The sequence below is a fragment of the Onychomys torridus genome, chromosome 19 (genome assembly GCF_903995425.1).
Source record: "Onychomys torridus chromosome 19, mOncTor1.1, whole genome shotgun sequence".
NCBI classification, from domain to species: domain Eukaryota; kingdom Metazoa; phylum Chordata; class Mammalia; order Rodentia; family Cricetidae; genus Onychomys; species Onychomys torridus.
The window spans coordinates 11,533,549-11,555,970 of record NC_050461.1 but is presented as its reverse complement, the minus strand read 5'-3'; the positions used below and the strand labels follow the sequence as shown (position 1 = coordinate 11,555,970).

The 22,422-nt window shown below is 48.6% G+C and overlaps 1 protein-coding gene across 4 annotated transcripts in view; it reads left to right on the top strand.

Moving 5' to 3' along the window:
- Fyn (FYN proto-oncogene, Src family tyrosine kinase) overlaps positions 1 to 8,359 on the top strand; it is a 195,564-nt gene extending 187,205 nt beyond the window's left edge. For 3 of the 4 annotated variants that reach the window (XM_036168604.1, XM_036168603.1, XM_036168601.1), the window contains one exon: positions 6,775 to 8,359. In XM_036168604.1, the coding sequence (XP_036024497.1) occupies positions 6,775 to 6,983 (209 nt within the window). In that variant the 3' untranslated portion in view covers positions 6,984 to 8,359. The remainder of the gene's footprint in view (positions 1 to 6,774) is intronic. The other variant, XM_036168602.1, reaches the window with a different exon arrangement.
- Positions 8,360 to 22,422: the final 14,063 nt, after the last annotated feature.

The window sequence follows — 22,422 nt, the reverse complement described above, 5'->3', positions numbered from 1 at the left end:
ACAAGAGTCACTGGGAGATGCCCTCTGAGTACAACTGATGGGAGCCGAACCTGGGCCAGGTGGTGTCTGGGGGACTGTGCACCCGTGCAGGGGGGCCAGGGAGCAGGAGGTGTTGCGTGATGACAGATAGGGCCTTGCAGGGTTGTAAGCAAGCACGCTTTTTCTCTTTTTGTTGCTGTTGTTTAATTTTGAGAACGTAAAATAGTCACCAGCAATTCTCCTTTGGGTTTCCGCCCTCCAAACCCTCACTTACCCTCCCCACTCCTTCAAAGCTATGGCGGCTGCTTCTTCTTCTTCTTTTTTTTTTAACCAGTTGTCTTTGCTTGCACATATGTATTTGTATATACATATATATTCCTAAAGGTAACCTGTTGAGTCCATACGGTATTATTTGTATTGTTTTCAGAACTGACCATTCTGTACTAGACCACCAGTCAGTGTGCTCTTCCCCGGGGAGGGCATCTCTCTCGTTCCCAGCTTTCTTCAGTTGCCCGTAGTTCTTTGTGTGGGGTTGAGGCCCTGTGTGCGTTTCCCCTGTAGCTTACGTGTCCGTTGGTGTTCTCCTTGTTCAGTTCATGTCTGGGCAGTCATGTTGGTGAGACTTGACGGGTATAGCTTCTGGTGTCTGTCACTAGGAGACAGTCTCACAGAACTCCTTGAGCCCTGGCTCTTAACTCTCTTCCCACCCCCTCTTCCACAGTGTCCCCTGAGCCTGGGGTGTCGGGTGTTTTGTAGGCGTAAGCTGCTCCTGTTAATTCATGTGAAGTGAGTGGTATTGAGGGGAAGGGTGGCAGGATCCCTGGCTGGCCCTCCCTTCACATTCTCGCCTGGACACACAAGAAATCTTGGTGTGTGACAGGGTCTCACTGTGGTGGCTAGAACTAGCGATGTAGACTAAGCTGACCTCAGACTCACAGAGGCCTCCCTGCCTGCCGCTGCCCACTCCCAACCCCCAGTGTTGGGATTAAAGGTGTGCATCAACATGTCCGGAATGTTTCTTTTGAAGCCCATCTATCTGCAGTTCCCAGTAGCTCTGCCTTCCTTGAGGGGAATGGGACATCACTGTCTACAGTTCCCTGCAGTGTCTGCCCACAGTAGACTCCATGTAAGGAATGGATGAATATGGCAAGGGAGAATTAAGAAGAAGAACTTACGGGTTTTTCAGACACCTTTGAAGTTGGTCCACAGCCCGCAAAGCCTTTTTAACCCTGTTTGGTTGTCTTCACACGTGGCTGCTGACACGATGGGAATTTTCCTAGCTACAAGGTAGCATCTGTCCCCAGAGTTCTGGGAAGTTGACCCTGTGTTCAAATACCATATTCTAGCAACCTGATAGGCAGAATGTCATGGCTGTGCCCTGCCATGGCCCTTAACTGAACACCTGCCTGTGAGCTGGCAGGACCTGGCAGAGCAAGAATGTTCTCTGAAGCAAATCGTTTGCCCACGTGTTTGAAGCGCCTCAGATCATCCAGCAGGTGCCAGCTGCTTGGCTTTCTTGAGCGTATCTAGTCGCTTGATAATGACTGGGAGAGCTAAGGGAGGCTGGCCGGCCATATAACCGCTAGCGCCTTCTGGAAAGGACAAAGCCCCCTGCCCCGCACCCATGACCCTCACTGCACAGACGGAGTCTCATGTTCAAGCTGCCGAAAGAGGCAGATTCTCTGTGAACTAGGAAAGTTTGAATTTTCCAGGTAGAAGGGGGATGAGAAACAAAGGCCAAGCTGTAGCCGAACGTGCCAGGTCCTCTGCCTGCCTGTGGGCCCAGGGCCACCTGCCTGTGCTCCCCAGGGCCAAAGCCCTCCAGTTCAGAGAGGGAGACCCACCTAGAATGCTGCCCCCTCCCCTGCAAGGTTTCTCTTGGCCAGTGTGGCTGATAAGGGGAAGAGGGAGGATAAGAGGATGTCTGTGAAGCCAGGGGACCCCGGAAGGGCCGTTCTGCTCAGTGCGTGTCGAGCCCAGCGCGTGTCGAGCCCAGCGCCTTGCTGCCATGCAGTCTTAGCTGCACAGGTTCTGCCTTCCCTTGAGGCACCTTCACCTCCTTTAAACTTCCCTCTTCAGAGGACAGACAAGTTAGCTATAACACTGTGTTATCAAAAGCCAGGTGTGGTGGCTGAGGCCTTGTAATTCCAGCACTTCGGAGACTGGGCAGGAGGATTACTGTTAGTTTGAAGTCAGCCTGGGCCACATAGCAAGACCTTGTCTCCAAAAAGAAAAAGAAAAGCCCCCAAAGCATAATACTGCATCATCAACTTCAAATAACCTTTGCATGTTGTAGCACCCCAGCCATCATTTCCAGTGTTACTAAGACAGTGGGTTTAGGAAGAACAGCTGCCCCAGGTGATGGGCAAGATGGACCCCAGTAAACAAACCAGTGGTTGTCGAGTCTCTTCCAAGTCAGTCCTTTATTTCCACCTCTAATCTTTGTCAGCATCCCTCTGCCCCAGATTTGGACTCTGACCCACAGCGCCTGTCTCAGAGCCTCCTGGTTGTTCCTGAAAGATGAGAAAACACTTGATAATCTGACATCACAAGTGCATGGGATGGCGCAGTGCACGCTCGTGCTGAGCAGGCGCCGTTAACTCTGATGCCCTTCCCTCAGCACCTTGTGACCGCTCTCAACAGTGAGCAGGCAGCTGGGGTTTTTAGAGCTTATGCAGAGAAGCAGAGGACCTCGACAGAAGGCCTCATTCACACACAAAAGCTCAGTTTGCAAAAGAAACCTATCAGGTAACCTGAGTACCATTTCCATTGTTATAACATTTATTTACACAGCGCAAAAATCCAGATTCGCACAGCCATGGTGAAGTCCATGTGTCAGTGTGAATAGAAAACAAACCCACTGACTACAGATATGGTCCCTCGGAGGTCCCTTGGGAAGCCGCACAAATGGGAAGCAGTAAAACATTAATACTTCTTTTATAAGACTTTGTACCAAGCAGCTGACAGCAAGGTAATGGTTAAGGTGTTTGATTGACAAAAGGAGACACTGAGGCTGAAATCAGGTCCCCTGCCAAGGGATGTAGAAAGTCAAGAAATGACATCAAGTTCAGTGCTCTGCCAATGAAAGCCGTTTTTATTCCCTCCCTCCAGAACCGAAAAGAAAAGTGGGGAGGGTCTCCTGAGTTCATGTGCCACTCAAAGAACACTGATGCTTACAAGAAAAGGAGAGCAAGGGCCAGAAGGATCAGGCATAGGACAATGTATGTGCGGACGAGAATCCATGTTGGCAACTGCACAGTCAGAATTTGAAAGGAAGAGCGGGAAACCTGACCTCTTATATTTGAGAAGGAAGCCAGCAAAATGACTCAGAGAATAATGCAGTCATAATGCCAGGAAGGGAAAGAGTCCATGCAGCCAGAGGGTCCCAGAGACAGTGTTGGGGCAGGACTCGAGGTTCTATAGCCAGGACCATGTTTGAAAATCAAAGATTGGAAGGGAGACCTTGGACCGGCAGGTTGTGGAGACCTGTGACTCAAGGTCACCTGTGAGTGGCCTCTCTCCAGCGAAAGAGCGGAGGCATGCTGTTCTCCTGAGCTTTGGGAGCACAGAAAGAGTTGAGACCACACTGGGTAGTGGGTAGTTTTTAAAATATTACCATGATGCATTTAATTGAGGTACTGTTTATGAAATGAAAACCAGCTGAACCCTTGCTGGGTGGGAACATCCTGACTGTGTGGAAGGTTTGTTGAGGAAGTACCAGGGCTGCAGGACAGCCCACGTGTGTCCTGGCCTCTGGCTGATGGGACAGGAGCCAGCCCCAGCCCTGGCCCCTTGTCGCTCTCAGCTAATTGCAGTGTCTAATAGCCAACTTTTCCAGCAAAGCTGTCGATGGCATGTTTCTGTTTCCCTCAGTGCATAGAACTGTTCATATACTCCCCGTATTCTGAGAGGTCTGGAGAGAGAACACATGAAGAGGGAGAAGAGGGGGGATGGGATGACAGCAGGGGCAGGGCACTGCAGGAAAGGGAGGTAATAAGCTAAGAATGTGCGTCAAAGCTGACAGTGCGGCCTTCAGGTCTGGCCCCGTCATCCTCCTACATAGACTGAAGTATGGCTCTGTCCCGTGGCTACAGCTACCCAGGAAGGAAGCCACCCCAGCAAATGTGGCATGCCAATTCAGGTTGTCACATCTGTTGTGTCCAAGTCTTGGGCAGAGCACTGGAAAAATAGGATTGACCAAATTGCCAGTTAAACTTTCCATTGGCAGAGACTGAATTAAAAGTTTAAAGAAAGGAAATATTTCCAGTTGAGGAGTTTGGTTTTTAATGAAATAAAACATTACTGACGTAAGATCCACAGTCATGGGGAAGTGGTTAATTGAAATCTGTGGTGCTGTTCTGGGCACTTGGTATCAGGTTAAAGCCTTGAGATGTATTTAGGACGTGGGAGCTTCTCCATAGAAGCCTGTCACACCTCTGAGCTGCAGGCCTCTTGAGATCTTTCCTCCAGTTCCTAGGGGCTCTTGGCCGGAGTCAGAACAAGGGAGACTCCTGCAGACTCAGGCTGTGTGGTTCCAGAAACACTGAAACTAACTAAGAGTTTTGGCTACTGAATTGTACAGTGAAGAATAGCTCCAGAGAATGCCAGTCCCTGTGTGAGGCACCCTCTCTTCCTGAGGTGGCTGTCACTTGGGCCCAAGCTTCTTAGCCAAACCCCTGCATCACACTTGCATCAAACATTTTTAAGTCAGTGCAGCATAGAAGTGTGTTACGTAACATGGGAGGGGACTCGGGTCGAGCACAGGCAGAAGCAAGGACCTGACCTCGTCCCCTCAGAGAGACTTTGGGCCCAGTTCCCATTTGTGATGCCACCAAGTGACTTTCAATAGCTTTCTGATTTCTTGAGCTTATTGGAGTTTGGAGCTGTGACTGAAGAGATACTGGCCTCTGCCCCTTACCCTGTCAGTCTGGAGCACCTCGGGAAAGGGTGCGCCTCCCTTGCCTCCAGCTCCCCACCCTAAGTCCCAGCTCTTCAGCAGTGGGAGGAGTTGAGCTCATTAGCTGCAGGCAACACCCAGTAGAAAAAAGGCAGTCCCACACTGGGCTCTGACCTCTCCAAGGCAAGGAGTGGCCTGACCTGAGTGAGGTTGTTGGTGACATTGAAGGTCTGCTTCAACCCAGCCAGAAGAGTGTACAGACGTTATCACCTCTGGAAATTCTAAGTCAAAGAATAAGCATCCTACAGGGCTTTGAACAAACAAGTGACTTGAAGTAGGTGTCAGCAAGGAGACTTGGCTAGGCCCAGCTTCCCAAGAGTACAGCTAAGAATCACCTACGAACCCAAAAGTGAGGGGTCCCCACTGAGGGGAACAGCACCCAGTACCTCTGGCCAAGCAACGGGTTCTGACCAGGTGCTCACCTCTGTCCCCAGAATTAAAGAGGGCTGCATTGCATATGTGTGGCTTCCCTGCTAGTGACAGCCCTGAGTTTCATGCTGTAGATGACAGCAGATTGTTATTACTGTAAAGTAACAGTTAGAAGTGAGGGAAGATTCCAGATGACAGGCTCACGGGTCCTGGCACAGAGAGAGGAGAACATGATATGGGGGGGGGCGGGGTCACACTGTGTGTATTTCCTGTGCTGTCGAGAAGGCCGGCACATGGCAGGCTCTGCTCAGCCTCCCACGATATTCAATCTGAGCATCTAATTCAGTCTAAGGCAGCTCCTGTGGAGGGCCAGGAAGGTCTCTGATGATAGATGGCCTGTCTGAGGTCATCCATAAACAAAGGCCCAGGAGACACCCTGCCTCCCTGTCAAAAGTTCCCAAGCCTCAGTCCTGTGGGGGTCAGCAGGCCAGATCAGATGGTGCCCAGCCCTGCTGGTATGAGGGCCAGGCTCAGACACCGTGCTCAGGCATGGTGAGAACTAGAAAGGTCACAAATGGATCTTGTATGTCCCGCAAATAAAAGACTGCTTACTCATATAAATACCATGGGGTATTTGTGTGTGCGTTTATTCATGTAGGGGTTTCTTTTGAATTGTCTGTGTGGGGATACATGCATGGAAGTGCAGGTATCTGCAGGGGCCGTGGGTGTCAGACCCTCAGGAGCTGCAATTCCAGGCAACTGTGCGCTGCCCAGTGTGCATGCTGGGCACTGAGCTCGGGTTCTCTGCAAGAGCTGGGCACCCTCTGAACTACGGAGTCATTTCCACCACTCCTATATTTTTATCTGTTCAACTGAGCTATAATTTACACCTAACAAATTTTAATTTAAAAATATACTTCCATGAGTTTTGACTTCCACATCAGTATCTGCCTGCTGCACTGGGGTCACAGGCTGCAGCGCATGGGCCAAGCCCAGCGCCCAGCCTGGTTTTATTTTACCCTTTCAGTGGCATGAGGGAAACAAAGCTTGCGTTAGTCCACCCAGACGGAAATATTTGCTGTTGCCCTTACAGGAAAAGCCTGGGCATTTGACACACCACTTCTCTCACTCAGCTCCCCCTGACCTTTCACCGGAGCCTCCTGCCCCCCAGCAACTCTGATCTGCTTTCTGTCAGGCAGGCTTGCCTTTCTAGGGTCTTCTGTAAATGAAGCCATCTCGAGTGTTGCCTTTGGTGTCTGGCTTCCTTCACTTGCAGCGCTTTGAGATTCACTGTCTGGGTTTTTGCGTCTGTGAGTTAGTTCTTCATTCCTTTGTTCCCTTCTTTCTGCACCACATGAGAGCCGATTAAAGGCGTAGTTCCCCTCAGAGAGGGCTGAGGGCATCCTTACACGTGGTGGTCGGGGCCTGGAGCCCAGGTGTGCCCACTCTCACTGTCCTTGTCTTCGTAGGCATGAACAACCGAGAGGTGCTGGAGCAGGTGGAGAGAGGTTACAGGATGCCCTGCCCACAGGACTGCCCCATCTCCCTGCACGAGCTCATGATCCACTGCTGGAAGAAGGATCCGGAAGAGCGCCCCACTTTCGAGTACTTGCAGGGCTTCCTGGAGGATTACTTTACGGCCACAGAGCCCCAGTACCAGCCCGGTGAAAACCTGTGAGAGCCTGCTCTTCAGAGACCTCCTCCCAGAGGCCTCCCACCCTCCCCATTAGCTTCCAGTTCCGTAGCCAGCTGCCCCTGAGCAGCGAGAACCGTCCAGGATCAGATTGCATGTGACTCTGAAGCTGACGAACTTCCATGGCCCTCATTAATGACACTTGTCCCCCAATCCGAACCTCCTCTGTGAAGCATCCAAGACAGAAGCGTGTTATTTCTCAGACTTTGGAAATGCATTGTGTCGATGTGATGTCAAGGCCGACCTCTGTTCAGTGTAAATAGTCGCTCCCGTGCCAACACTCCCAGTGCTTTCCTTTTTTAAAAAAGAAAAATGCAAATCCTATGTGATTTTAACTCTGTCTTCACCTGATTCAACTAAAAAAAGTATTATTTTCCAAAAGTGGCCTCTTTGTCTAAAACAATAAAATTTTTTTTCATGTTTTAACAAAAAAACGATCAGGACAGATGTTTGTTTTTTTTCTTTTTTATACATATGAATACATATATAAACATATGTTCCTGTACATACACCATGTGGGTGCTACCATGGAGACTGTGGCCCTAGAAGGCCACATAGTTACAGGACCCAGAGTGAGGATTACTGCAGAGACCTGCATCTAAGCACTGGTATCATGCTGAAAGCTGGTGGCCTCATTTTTGACTTCTACAAAGCATGACTTTCCCCCCTTCGTTTGGATTGCACTTTTTTGGTTCCTAATCCTACCTTAGACTGTTGTTCTTGTAGCTTTTCAGGCCCCAGCTGAGTTCCCACATTTTAGTAGCAGTCTTTGCTCCAGCAAGGGAGCGGCGGCGAGCGCCTTTAAGCAGCCAGCCAGTCCTACCCTGAGAGCTGGAAGACGGACGGAGACCACACAGACTTCCTGTATAAATACGAATGCTGAAGTGTTTCAAATGTTCTTTTATTTAATAAATCTTGTAACCACATTTAAATGGTCTAAAACCCATATAGCATTGTAGTCACGGCAACCTACTAAACTTTCTCATGCAACTAAAATTATGGGGAAGGCAGGGTGGGGGGGGTTGCACATGTCCCATTGTAAAATAAGTGTTTAATGTCCTGTACTGCTAAAGATGACTCTCCATGTCAAGAGTACTCCAGTAAATAACTATGCACTACTTTGCATTTCATGGGGGTGCACAAAAAGTATTACAGTTTTAGTTGCTGTTTGTACCAACCTTGAATTACATATGTTTAACAACAACAAATCAATTCCTATTTCTATTGAGTTTTTTAATACTGAATAGCAACTCTGAAGTCTTAATTCCTTTTTTGTTAATGATTTATTTGTGAGTTTACATTTTTAAATTGTTTAACTTTCTTAATTTAGTAATTAAAAAGAGAGCATTTTACATTTGAAACAAAAAAAAAATTGCTTCATTTGTGTATCACAGGAGGTGCCCTAGGCGTTCTGTGACACGTCTGTCCCTCACCAGATGGTGAAGAATCACCTGGTGAATTTGGCCATTGTGCAGTGATTTCCAAATGACAGAAACACTCAGAACATCTGGAGATCCTCCCCACCAAAAGGCAAAGCAAATGTCTGGCTAATTCAGAGGATTGTTATAGCAAAAATGGAGCATACCTGAGCGCTGAAGTTTTTCTGACCATCTCTAAAAGGAATTTACTGTGTCTCATTTGTAGAGGAGAGGATACAATAGTGTTTCTTGACCTTGAGACATAAATACATTTCATGTCTCAAGTAGGATCCCTCTACTTTTATAATGAAGTTGCCAATCGGGAAACAAGGCGGTGTGTGGAAAGGGTGGTGGGTGGGCTGGTAACCATCCAGGCCTGGATCTACCATCTTTCCCTGCAGAACCTTGAGCAACCGCTGCCTCACCTACAGGCCCCTCTGGAGAGGAGGCACAGATACCCTGTAGCTCCTTGCAGCCTTAACTTCTTAAGACACCAAGGTCACTGGTGTCAAATGGAGCCACATAAAGGAAAGAAAGGGGTTTTATTGTTACTGAAATACCACTTAACCTTTAAAAAAGGCTTCTTAGCATTTTCGGGAAAATGTAAAATATTTTAAAATCAAAACTTTATTATTTTGGATATGAATACCCTTGACAGGATTTCAAAGACTTACTAGGTACAGTTTTTATCACATTGGACTACTCATTAACAGGTTCTAGATTTTTTTTTTTAAGATAACTATTTTCAATCCTTTCTTCATGTTAGGTAATTTGCAAATATTCTCTGGAGGATTTTTGTTTTGACTTATTGAAAAATCCAAAAAAGAAACCATTTTAAACAGAAATTGTTTTTTGAGGAAAAGACATATTTGCTTTTTATTTCATCAAGTGAGTTCACTGTGGATTCTTGGATATAAAGGAAAATTAAGGACATAGGTCAACTCAAGGACACACTTAGGAGAGCAGAAACCTGGGGCATTCCAGAATGTGTATGTAGCCTTGAAGAGTAGAAGAAATGCAATCAGGAAGAAATCAGAAAAGGGTCCAGGTTTCCCCAAGTGTCCGATGTGCTTTTGAGAGCTAGCCCTCTAGGGAGTCCTGATTGTCCCAAGGTCACCTCTAGGGAGTCCTGAATTGATTGTCCCAAGGTCACCTCTAGGGAGTCCTGAATTGATTGTCCCAAGGTCACCTCTAGGGAGTCACAAGTGATAGAAGTTGGGGTCAGGTGCCCACCAGAAAGTTCTCTTATTACAAAAGAAAAATATCACTTTTCTGTGAAGGAGGTGAAAAAAATTGGGGGGTTTGGGGAATTTTTTATTGTTTTTTTGTTTGTTTTGGTTTTGGTTTTGGTTTTGGTTTTTTTGTTTTTTTTTTTTAGTAACCCAGAATAAGGATGTAAGTACTTGCTCTCTAGGAGAGCCACCAACTGGGATTGCTCATCTCCATAGGATGCTTTCCCAGTAAATAATTTTCACTTCCAAAATATCAAATACAAGTCCATTTTCATAGCTCAGGAGTAAATGTTGATCAAAGGGTTCCTCCTCACGCCATTGACTCTGCACCACAAACTCAGACTGCAGAGTTGAGGTACCCGACAGGACCCTGGGAGATGCCGGGTCCCACAAGTCAGAGCATCCATGGACTTTCAAGGCCCTGACATGGTGGGAACAGGTGTTTCCATGGGAAAAGGCAAGGGTAACCACGAATCCTTAAAACCTCCACATAACTCAAGACTTCCAGGCGGCTGTGGGGTATTTACTCACCGGGAAACAGATAGGAATCCTTCTGTGGCTACATCTCAGGGGTGAAGGGTTTTTCTAATAGCACCAGAGCCACACTATTGTTATCTGCAATTTCCCAGGGGGGTGTAACAGTGCCTGCCATATTAATCAGAATGGTTCTTTGACGGGAAGGTAAGGTTTTCTGCAGCGTGCCAAGGAGGATGGTACCATAGCTTCCTGCAGTAGAGACAAGGTCTCTATCGTTGGCCATGACAGCAAGACAGCGCACAGGGCAGGCATTTCCTAACAGGCTATATTTGAGTACAGTGGTGTTTGGTCAATTTGTTCTGAAAGATATTTTAATAGGCTTTTGCTGGCTTGCTTTCCACTGTATGTTACACTGAGATTCAGTTAGGCTAATGTCAAAAAAATCTCTTTTCTAGAGGGAAGACAAGAGGGAGGAAGGAGATCGGCTTTGATCCTGGACTGGGAGAGGGGAGGGGACACAGCTCAAGCAGCATCAGTATCTCTATTTTGTTGTTGTTGTTAAATTCTCAAATGTCGATTCTAACTCCATAAAACACAATGAAAGATAATGACTGTGGTATCTTTTAAATATCAAATGAACCTTCATAATTTGTGTGTGTGTCAATATTCAGAGAAGTTTCATAACAACCACCCAATCCATTCCTCATCTTTACCCAATAATGCAAAATACCCAGGATCCCATGGGGATGACACAGGGACCAATATACCCTTATTTTAAATTAAAAGCGGGAGCATATAAGTGGTAGATCATTTGCCTTGCAAGCCTGAGGCCCTGAGTTCATTTTCTAACACCGCACACACACACACACACACACACACACACACACACACACACACACACACACATCTAGAGGTTGAAATATAAAGAAGTGGTTTGTGATTTTGTAGGAACGGCCCTGTGAGAATGCAATGCTGGACAAATGACTGCTCTCCCACAGCCAGAACAACGTGCTCCTCTCTGAAGCACTCAGAATGCATGTCATCTTGTGCTTCATACCGCCAGTGTGCGTGGTAGCACGTTCTTCTTCCATTGCCCTTTCCAGGGCAGGCTGAACACTCGTCAAGACCGGAAACTGTGCGGTATTTTGATTTCACTCTTCTTCATCTTGAACAATGATGGGCTTCTGGCAGATGTGGAGCTGATGCACAGGTGGATGGTTAGGTGCACAGCAGCCACCAGTCAGTGGGCTGATGTTTTGCCATTCTTATCTGAGAGCCTGCTGAGGACGAGGGAGCTGCAGCATGCCGCCTCAGCACCAGCCCTGCCCAGTACAACGTGCGGTCATCGGTCTTCAGGATAACTGGGAAGGCTCCACCCGCAGCCTAAACCAAACACAACCAGTGATCCCACACCTTCCCCCAAGGTCTTGCCCCAACACTCATGGGTAGAAACTCAGATTTCTTAAAGCATACTAGCTGAGCGTAAAAAGTCACCAAGCAAGGTGGAGTCTACAGTGTGCTCAAAGGAGGTCCTATTTGAATTTGATACTTTTATGAAAACTTGATATTCCATTTCCTAAGATAACCATCTTTGTTCTCACATGGGTGTTTCTCCAAACCATCCAGGTGTTCGGTGTCCCCAGTGACTTGCAGTATCACTATTGCAGCTCTCAATACCAAGCTGCTTCTGGCCTAGGTGAGAAACACTGTTCGCAGTGGTGCCTTACTTTTGTGTGGAGACTGAAGCTGGGAAAGGTACCATTCCTCACCCCCCTACCCCCAACCCCACCCCGTGAGGCTTTTCTGACTCCCTTCTCACTCAGCCAAGAGCAGCCTCCTGACTGAATGGGAGAAAAGGCAAGAGAGAGTCTAATGATGGAAAGGCAAGGCCACCCAGAGCCTCCTGGATGTAGAGATCAGATAGGCCTCCTTGGCCAGGATGCTGGGGGTAGGAACAGGAGGGATGGAGAAGAGGCCTAAGCTGGGTCATGGCTCTTTGGAGAAAGGTGATGGAGGCGAAGATGATGGTGAGTGCACATGAGGACTGGTTATCACGCCTCGCTTCAACGTGCGGTGTGTGCTCATTATGAGCTTGACGGTGTGTACTCCAAAACTCAAAGACACACAATGAACCTTCACAGCCCAGTGGAGGCGGAGGCCCAAAGGACTAGCTGCAGCCAATCTGTAGGTGGGAAGCCCAGGACTTAGTGGAAAAGAAGTGTCAGCTCTGCTGGTGGTCTGCAGGAGGAACTGCCAACGCGCTAGGCAGAGGTAGCTTAGGTATTGCAGTGCAGGGACACTTCCTGCCTTTCAAGGGACACCTGACTCCCATGCTTTGAACACAGAAGCTGCTTGGTAAATGAGTCCAAAGAAAATACAAAAACTCTCTCTCTCTCTCTCTCTCTCTCTCTCTCTCTCTCTCTCTCTCTCTCTCTCTCCTCTCTCCTCTCCCCGCCCCCCAGCCCCCCGACTTTCTAGACAGAAGGGTGGTAAGTGACACCATTCAAGGACAGAGGGTAAGGCGCTTTGGGCATCTGTTTTTTGGTAGATTCATTGGTTGGTTGGTGATGTGTGTGTGTGTGTGTGTGTGTGTGTGTGTGTTTAGTGTGTGCAACTGCGTGCCACAGCATGCATGTGGAGGTCAGAGGACAACCTTGGGCGTTAGTCCTTTTTACCGGCCATCTTGTTTGAGATGGGATCTCTTGTTCACAACTATGGACGCTGAGCCAGCTGGCCTGAGAGTTCCAGTCACCTGTCTGCTTCCCACCTTGTCCTAAGAATTTAGTTACCCATGTGTGCTTCTGCCTCCCATTTACACGGGTTCCAGAGATCCAAATTCAAATTCCTCATGAATGCATATCAAGCACTTTACCCACTGATCCATCTCTCCAGCTCCAAGAATAAGGTTCCGGACAGGATGTTGATTCCAGAGTTCCTGCTGGAGTGTGGGCGGCTGGGAATAGAGAGTACAAGAATCCAAGAATTGTTAGCAAAGAGCTTGAACTAACGGCGAGAGCTCTCCTGTCTGTGTGTCTGTTATTCTTTCCTGGCTAGCCACGCCGGTTCACTTGCTGCATCGTAACACAGTGTGAAAACTCATGAAAGGTACCCCTCGAGATCACAAGGTGTTGTGGTCGTTTTGTTCTGGGTATTTTTCTTTTAGTTAATTATCTGGTGCTTACTATGTGATAATCAGTGGGTAGCTAATTGGAAGCAGGAAAGAATGAAATGGGTGCTATTCGGATAGTACTTTTAATGAAAAGCACACATGCAGTGCTGTGGGGACAGCACAAGAGATTTCTTTCTTTTTTTTTTTTTTCTTTTTTTTTTTGCATGTGTTTACAAACGGATTCACACAAGCCTGTCCCAAACTAAATGCAAGCATGTGAATCCTTTTCGTTTCTTTTTTTTCAGACACCCCCCGAGGGTTGAGCACTGGAGGATGTCAGAAGGGAGCCAAGCCCCTGGAGACGGGGCACTGGAACCCCAGCCACCCTAAATGGAACCGAGGGTCTGTCAATTTCCAGAGAGTGAGTGAGGAAATGGTCAGCACGTGACAGCAGTTGCCTAGAGAGTTAGGGAATGAATAACAATGCTTTCTGGTAAATTAGCCGTATTACAGTGTGCACAACAGAATGATCGAGAGAGGACTGGTGAACTGAATGGTAATTGGCGAGCATCCTTTACATAGTATCCACTGATTTCCCTACTTTGATAGACTACTTCATTTTAAAACATGGGCAGCCAGCTCCAGGGGCGCTGGGCAAAGCACCGCTCTGAGACAATTAGGAAGTGGAGGAGGAAACAGTGCAATCAGCAAAAACCTTCCTGAGCCACTTCACCTCTCCCTCTTACCTGCGAGTATCAGAAAATATTTGTTTGTCCATTTCTGGAGGTCTCTAAGCGAAAATGCAAGACATTAATCATAGTCTTTGCTCCCGCTAAACCGTGACCTCCCCGTGTTGGAGGGCAGGAAAGCAATGCTTCCTTCTATCCGTTTGGTCTGCTCTGATTCAAACAGTCCCTGTGTTTTGAATAGCAGGGGGAGGATGGAAATGGAGCAGAGCTGTACTTAAAACGGCAAGCCAAGAACAAAAGCAGCATGCCTGCAGCCAAGGGGGACCTTGGAAGATACGTAGATGAAACAAAACGCCATGCTTGGCTGAGATTCTGTGTTCGAAAGCAAATGCAAAATGGAGAGCGTTGTTCCAACCATAAAGGTTTCTCCGTCTACCATTCATTTGAAATTTAAAAAAAAAAAAAAGGGTCCTGTAATCCACTTCGACAGTCGGAAGCCACACTGTTGCTCTGAATTATGATATTTGCTTACGACTAATACAGATTTTTCCAAAGCAGTGTAGCATTGGTGGCTGTAGCATACATACCCTGCCTGCCCTTCAGCAGAACACAGCCATGCCAGTCAGCTTCCATTGACGCCTTGCCTCCTCTTCCCATCCCCCACACCCTTCCGCTGCTTCCCATTAGAATCACACCATTTTCACCTCATCCTTTGTTTGCCTGGTCGCATCTCCCTTCATAGGGTCCCTATTAATTTATTAAAGGCAGATTTTTTTTTTCTTTTTAAAGAAAGATTCTCACTATGCATCCCAGGCTGACCTCAAGGTCTTCCTGCCTCAGCCTTCCAACTGCTAGCATTTGGTGCCGGTGCTACCGTGCCTAGCTAGACCCTTAGGTCTCTACCCTTTAAGGCAAACCTGTGGCTGCTGGACTGTCCCAAGGAGGTGTCCTGTGTGAGATTTGCCTTGTCTTCTCTGTACTCCGTGACTCCAGGTCTCCCCATCTTTCCCCCAGCCCCCAGCCCTGCCACCGGCCTATGATTTATCAGACGCTAGCTTTCTACCTGCATCCCCTGCCACTCGCTATCAATCAGCTTTATGCAAATAGAAAAGCCGACCCTACCTCAGCATGCTTTGCTGCCATCTGCCAGGAAATTGCTACAATAAATATGCAAAAGGATAATGACTCAGATGTGAATGCCACCCCCTCAAATTGTGTGGTACAAACCCGCACAACTCAGTGTGGCAGCCCTGCAGTGTGAGATCACCAGAGCTGTCCTGAGACCCTGCCCAGAAATCATAGCCTCTGTAGGTGAACCTTGCCTGTTTGGAACTTTAACATGGAAGCCTTCCAGCCACGATCAGAAAGGGTGGAGAGACAGTTTCTGCAAGAGACAGGTAGCAGTGGCCGTCACAAGGACAGACTTCCAGGACTTAGCCAGAGCTTAGACTCCAGTGTTGAGCAGACAAAGCCATCCAAGTCTGGGAGCTGGCAAGCCTGACCATGAGGGCCCCAGGGCAGGGACAGTGCTCACCCAGAGTCACCATCCCCCCCCTCTGTCTCTGCTGCTTCTCACTGATCGTCCCATCCACTTCCCATTCAGCATAGCCCCCACTTTCTGGTAATCTTTGGCTACATAACAAATTGCCCCCCAAAACTTCATGGCAGAAATAGAAGCAAGTTGTGTATTTTGCTCAGAGATCTGCAGTTAGAGAGGCTCATGGGGACCACTGGCCTCTGCTCCCCAGAGCAGCAGCTGGGGATCTCTTAACAATAGCTCACTAGCTGCTGTCACTAGCTGCTGATCAAGAACCCAGCTGGGACTGTGGGTGAGGCCTTGGGCTCCCAGGTGGCCCGTGGGCTGGCTCACACAGCGGAGCCCGTGTTCAGACATCCCAGCTGACTCATGGCAAAGCAGACACAAGCTGCTCCCACCAAGGCCTAGCTTCAAAGTTTCTAAACAAAAAGAGATGGCTGAGGATTCTAGTCATGAGATTTGGAGCTGTTTTTAGTAGCCCATCACCAGATCATGGAGGCTGTCACAGCTCTCTCAGAAACCCACCCTCCCACCCGCAATGCTGTGTCTAGGAAAACGAAAAACCGCATCTCCCAGACTTCCTTACCATTTGGACCACAACGGGGAATTAGATTGTAACAATCAGTTGTACTTGTGAAGGTTTGGAAGGCTTAAGGGAGGTATATGCCAGGTCCCTGCAGCCTGTACTTATGTCCTAGGAAGCAAGGTCATGCAGCCAGTGATGTCTCATCTCCAGCTTCATGGGTGTCACGATTCAGTTGGTGAGGTGCCATTGGCTAGACTCCACGGTCCAACAGGCACTCAAAGGTGGTGGTGGTAGCCCCTGCCATTCCTGGCTTCCTGGCTACGCTCTGGCCTTGTTTTGCAGTCACAGGTCTGTAGCTACAGCTCCAACAAGCTCAAATCACTTTTTGTGTCTCATCTTCCTGGTTTGTGCAAGAGGCCACAGGTCCGCTAGCAGAGTGGTTCGCTTGGTGCCCTCTTCCAGCCCTTCCAACAAGTCTGTAAGTTGTTACATGACATCTCTCTTCACTTAAAAACGTGCCTCCTGTGCTGACCCCTATCAGCATCCCCAAGTGAGCCCCACAATTGTGTCCCCTTTCTGTCTGTCTTTTCTTGCTGGCTTTCTCTCGCTGGGGTCATTCTTTATTTTTGTTTCCTTCCTGTGATGGGGAGTGAACCTAGGGCCCCCACACACTAGACAAACACCCTCAGCTGTAGCCCTTCTTGCAGTATGTAGAGAGTGTCTACACATGTGCCAACCAAGGTTTCTCAAGGCTGAGAAAAACCCAAGAGAAAACAGATGTGCACCTGCCCTCACGGGGGACACAGAGCAGGAACCAGCAAACACACCCTCGGGGGCCTGTTGGCTTGCTTTCTTTGGTGTGTAAAGTTTCTAGACACAGCCACACCCATTAGGTTCTGTTCTGTCCAAAGCTGGCTTCCCCCAGCACTGGCAATGTTGAGCACTGATTAACCCAAAACTCTGAAAATACTTTAGATAGCGTTTGCCCGCTCCATCTTTAAGCAAGTTCCCAGTCACTCCTGTGGCTCCCATCTGCGGGAATTGTTCTCCGTGCAGATTCTGTAAAGCAGCGAGTGGGTCAAATGCCGAGTTCAGGGCTAAGCATTTCATGAGCATCCTCTGGGCTCATTCTCACCATCTTGGGGACATACCGCCATCATCATCATCATCATCATCATCATCATTAGTCTTTTGTTGTGGTTTGGTTTGATTCTATTCGTCAAGACAGCGTTTTTCTGTGCGGCCCCTGCAGTTCAATCTGTAAACCCCAAACGCGGACCTGCCTGTCTCTGCCTCCTTTATGAGTCATTGTTATTATGACCCCTGATGTCCTGACAAGGAGACAGATTGAGAGAGATTGGGGTTCACGTGACTGAGCAGACGGCAGTGCTGTTAACAGGGAGAGAAGCCCCAAAGGAGGACCGGAAGGACGGACTCACGGACGGATGGCTGACTAGTGAGGTGCCTGCAGACCCACACAGGGAGCTGGATCCTCTCACGTCTTGCTACATGGAAAGTGAGGGCTTCAGATCAGTACAGATGTGGGATGCAAAGCACAGCTGTCACCAACTAGCTGTGTGGCTCTGGGCAAGCTATGGGACCTCGTATGGTAAAATGGGCTTCTGAGGAAACGAAGACGTCGTAGTGTCGGACTTAAGGGCAGAGACAGGATAGTTTGTGTGTTGTGGGGGGGGGGGATCAGGAAGAGGAAGAGGAGTGAGAAAGTTAAATAGAGGGGAGTGAACAAGAGCAAGGTACAGCGAGACACATTTAGTTTAAAAGGTTAAATAAAAAGGATCTGCAAACGGCGCCCAGACAAGTACTCGGCACCGGACAGAAGTTTCACACACGTTGGCAGCTTGTCCTGCGTTTCCAACCTCACCTTTCGTCCAAGAGAATAATCTTCTAAAATTACAGCTTTCATCTCATCGTTCCCTCTGACCGGAAGGACCCCTGTGCCTGCCCCACCCCCACCCGGCAGCAGGGTATGCCCAGTCATGTTTTACCATGTGACACTCAGCCCTATACAAGAGTTGATGGGTGGGGTGGAATCCATCCACAGGGAAGCCAGCCTTTAGCTATTGGCCATTGTAGCCGCTCCCTTAAGCTGGAACCAAAACTAAGAGACTGGGTGGACACTTGGCAATGGAGTTGGGGACAGAGATGGCCCCACCGAAGAAGCCAAGTACACAATCTGGAGAAAGAAACAGTGGCTGGAGAGATCCACCAGAGAGTAGTCCTGGGACTCTCGCAGTGTGCCTACAGTCTCAGTGGGAGTCAGCCAGGGTTTCTCTGTGTAGCTTTGCACTTTTCCTGGAACTCACTTAGTAGCCCAGGCTGGCCTCACACTCACAGAGATCCGCCTGGCTCTGCCTCCCTAGTGCTGATATTAAAGGTGTGCACCACCACCGCCCGACACCTTGAACACTCTTTACCTGGGATTCTCTGAATCATCTCATGTGGCTAATTCAAGGGAGTCCACTCACAACAGCTGGCCCCACTCTCTCTGTCCCATCATCCTACCCTGTCTTCTGGCTTCATAAAATGACCCACACCTCCAGACATGCTCTGCTCTGCCCTCTTCTTGAATCCTCAGGACCCTAGCATCAAGCAGTGGCTGCCTTCTAACAGCATCTTGTGCCTGGCTGCTGGTCATCCGGTGGCATGCAGCACTGCACCACCTGCTGTGGGTATCAGTCCATGTCCTAGAGTTTTCCTTCTGGCCTCAAGTTCACTGAGAGTAGGGACTTGGCACACTTCAGACCCTCAGATACTACACTGAACTCAGTCCAAGGACCGGAATCCTCAATTGCCATCTGAGTTCCTTCAATACAAAGTATGATGCCAGCATAAGGCTTTTTTTTTTTTTCTAAAATGGAAATGCATTTAGGGAATGCTTCACATTAAAGGAATGAAAAATCAAAGGGGCACATTCTTGGCTAGAAGTTCTGAGTCTGAGAGATGCAAATAAATTGAAGATTTTTTTTTTATTATATTTTGTTTCCTGAATTGATTGGAACCACAACATTGGATTTGGTGCTTAATGTTAGACTTTCTGGAACTTTTCACCGGGTATAAACGCTATCACCCCTTGACTGTGTTAGGATTGCTGTGGTCTCCAACTAAAGCACTAAACTGGACAAGGACAGCTGGAGCATCCCATGCAAGAGACTTACACGTTGATGGGGAGCCTGTAGCTCCACCCTTAGCTGAACCAAGAGGTACCCTGGCTTCAGACTTATCAGGAGAGTGTGGTGTGTGTGTGTGTGTGTGTGTGTGTGTGTGTGTGTGTGTGTGTGTGTGTTATTCAGATACATGGTCACTCAAATGCAAGATTCTATGGCTCCGGGTCAAGAACAGCTGGCAGCTTCCTCAGGCAGACAGCGCTGAAATGTTAGCTGCATGTGCCAGCGTGTAACAGTTTCCCATGGCAATCTTGACTACAGATGTGGGCCTGGCAATTGGTCTGGGGCCTCGGGCCTGGGGTTCACCCAACCCCAGATACCCTCAGCTTAGTAACTACTCAATGCCCAAATGTCCCAGTGTCCAGTCCCCACCCACATCCCCCACCTTGCTCTCATACCTCCCCTTTCCTCTGCGCTCTGTGCTTGGGGTCATAGGTCATCGATACATCAAGAACTTGTTCCAAGCCCTCTCAAAGAGGGAGAGACTCCCCATGGCTGAAATTAATTATACTTTCTTGCACTGATCCCTGTTCCCATCCCAAGTTTTCTGAAGAGAGAGCAAGCAAGCCAACCTCCAACTACAGATCTAGGCCTGCCTTGGCACGACCTAAGTAAGTCCTTATGAAGACTGGCCTGGGCCTTCCCTAGACCTACTCAGTCAGGCCTCTTTGGACAGGAGGCCAGAAGCTTATCTCTGAACACATGTCTTAGTCTGTTCTGGCTGCTACAACAGAAATACCATAGGCGGAGTGGCTTATAAACAGCAGAATGGTTGTTTCTCACAGTTCCACACGCTGGGAAACCCAAGATCCAGGCATCAACAGATTTGATGTCTGTGGGTCCCTGCCACCAAGATGGTCTGTAGACAGCCATCTTCCATTTTCCATTTTTTATTTCATGTTTGTGGTCATATCAGCACTTCTCTATTGCTGTGATAAGGCACCATGACCAAGGCAACTCACAGAGTGAAGAATTGGTTTGGGCTCATGGCTCTGGAGGGAGGAGGGTCCATCGAGGCAGAGAAGCATGGCAGCAGATGGCAAACATGGTGGCAGGAACAACTGAGACGCAGATCCCCAACAGCAAGCAGGAAACAGAGAGAGCAAACTGGGAATCATGCTGTGTTTTAAACCTCAAAGCCCTCCCCCAGTGAAACATCTCCTCCAACACCGCCACATCTCCTCAGCTTCCCCAGACAGGGGTACCCACTGAGGACCAAGCATTCCAATGAGCAAGGCTATGAAGGGCATTTTGCCTGCATGTCTGTGCACTACCTATGTACCTCGTTTCTGTGGAGACAAAAAGAGGCCATTGGATTCCCTGGGACTGGAGTCACAGACACAAACTGCCATGTGGGTGCTAGGAATTAAACCTGGGAGAGAAGCCAGTGCCCTTGACTGCTGAGCTGTCTCTCCAGCCCTAAGGTCATCCTCTTGCTATGTTCTCACATGGCTGAGAGAAGGGAGATCACATCAGCCCACTGCACAAACCCTAACAATCATCTCCCAACACCCACACCTTCTAATGCTGTCATCCTGGAAGTTAAGAGCTCAGCATATGGACCCAGGAGCACAAACCTAAGTCTGTAGCAGTGTGCTTACCTTTGCCCGCTCACCTCCCTCCTACTGAAAACTTGTGGCAGCAGGAGATTCCATGACACACACTTGTGGTCTAGGTCCTACCTGCCTGGCCTCATTGGCCGAGCCTGTAAGGCTTCTGCCCGTAGCTTTGATCTGGGGAAGCAACTGTGGATGGGGACACCCCAAGCTGGCGGTGCTTGGGTTGTATAAGAAAGCAGGCTGAGCAAGCCTTGAGGAGCAAGTTAGTAAACATTGCTCCTCTGTGGCCTCTGCATCAGCTCCTCCCTCCAGGTTCCAGCCCAGTTTGAGTTCCTGCCTTGGCTTCCCGCAATGGGCAATGATTCAGGATATGTAAGCCAAAGAAATCCTTTCTTTGCCCAAGTGCTTATCACAGCAATAGCAACCCTAAGACAAACAACCCCGGGCAGAGAGGTCCTCTGTCCCTGTTCACAGGGGTAAGCCCATCATGCCATCTAACCTGACACACGCAGGTTATCATCAATCAGGGCAGCCTTTAGTTAGATGTAGATTCATGGGCTCTTCTGATTCAAGGGGTAAGCCCCTCTACTCCCCCGCCCCACCCCCGCAAAAAATTCTACATTTTTAAAGACTCAAAATGTTTCTTTGCACCCCAAATTTGTGGCATGGAAACAGTAAACACTACAGATAAGGTAACACCTCCTCTCCCAGCACTGTCTCGCCTGAAGACACCAATCCATTGTGTTGGTGTCTCTGTGACCCTTGTGAATTTGCAGATAGGGCTGCTTCCAATATCAGCGCAACTCTTTAGCAAACAACGCTTCCCGGAGAACTTGCCCGTCTGCCTGTTTGCACCTTCATAACTGAACGACTCAGAATCCCGTGGAGCAGAGACTTCACCCCTCATTTAACCAGGCTTCTGTTTATAGTTGGATTTCCATATTTTCCGTGTTAGAGCCAATTTATATCTTCGTGTGTTTTAATGAAGAGCAACAAGATTTCGAAAGATCTGCAGCTAGAATTGCTTCTGTGGCAATTCAGCAGACATGGTTTTTGAGAGAAGGTCTTGCTATACAGCCCACGTGGGCTCGAATTTCCACTCTCCTTGTCTCGGCCTCCTCGGTGCTGGGGTGGCAGATGCCACCACACTGTTCTACTTCAGCGCATTCTTAAATGTCATGTTTCATGCAGAGTTGTCTAACCAAACTGCTTGGTCAGTGCTTGTAAGCCTCTTCCTGGAGTCTTCATTTTGTGTGGATGTGTGTTTGTGGGCGCACATACGTGTGTGACTGTGTAGAGGCCAGAGATCAATGCTGGTGGGCTCCCTCAATTCTCTGCTCTTGATGTTTGACAAAGAGTTTACCACTGAACCTGGAGCTCACTGACTCAGCTAGACTGGCAGGCCGGGAGCCCTCAGGAGCCTCCACCGTGTCCCCAGTGCTGAGGTTACAGGCACTCACTACCACCCCTGACCTTTCTGTAACATGGGTGCTAGGGATCAAACACAGGTCATCATGTTTGTGCAGCAAACACTGTTACTCACTGAGCCGCGGCTGCCACCGCCTCCTCCTCCTCCTCCTCCTCCTCCTCCTCCTCCTCCTCCTCCTTCTCCTCTTTCTCCTTCTCCTCCTTCTCCTTAATTTTTAATGAGCATCTAGATGATTCGGATGCAAATGTCCAGGGACTATACTT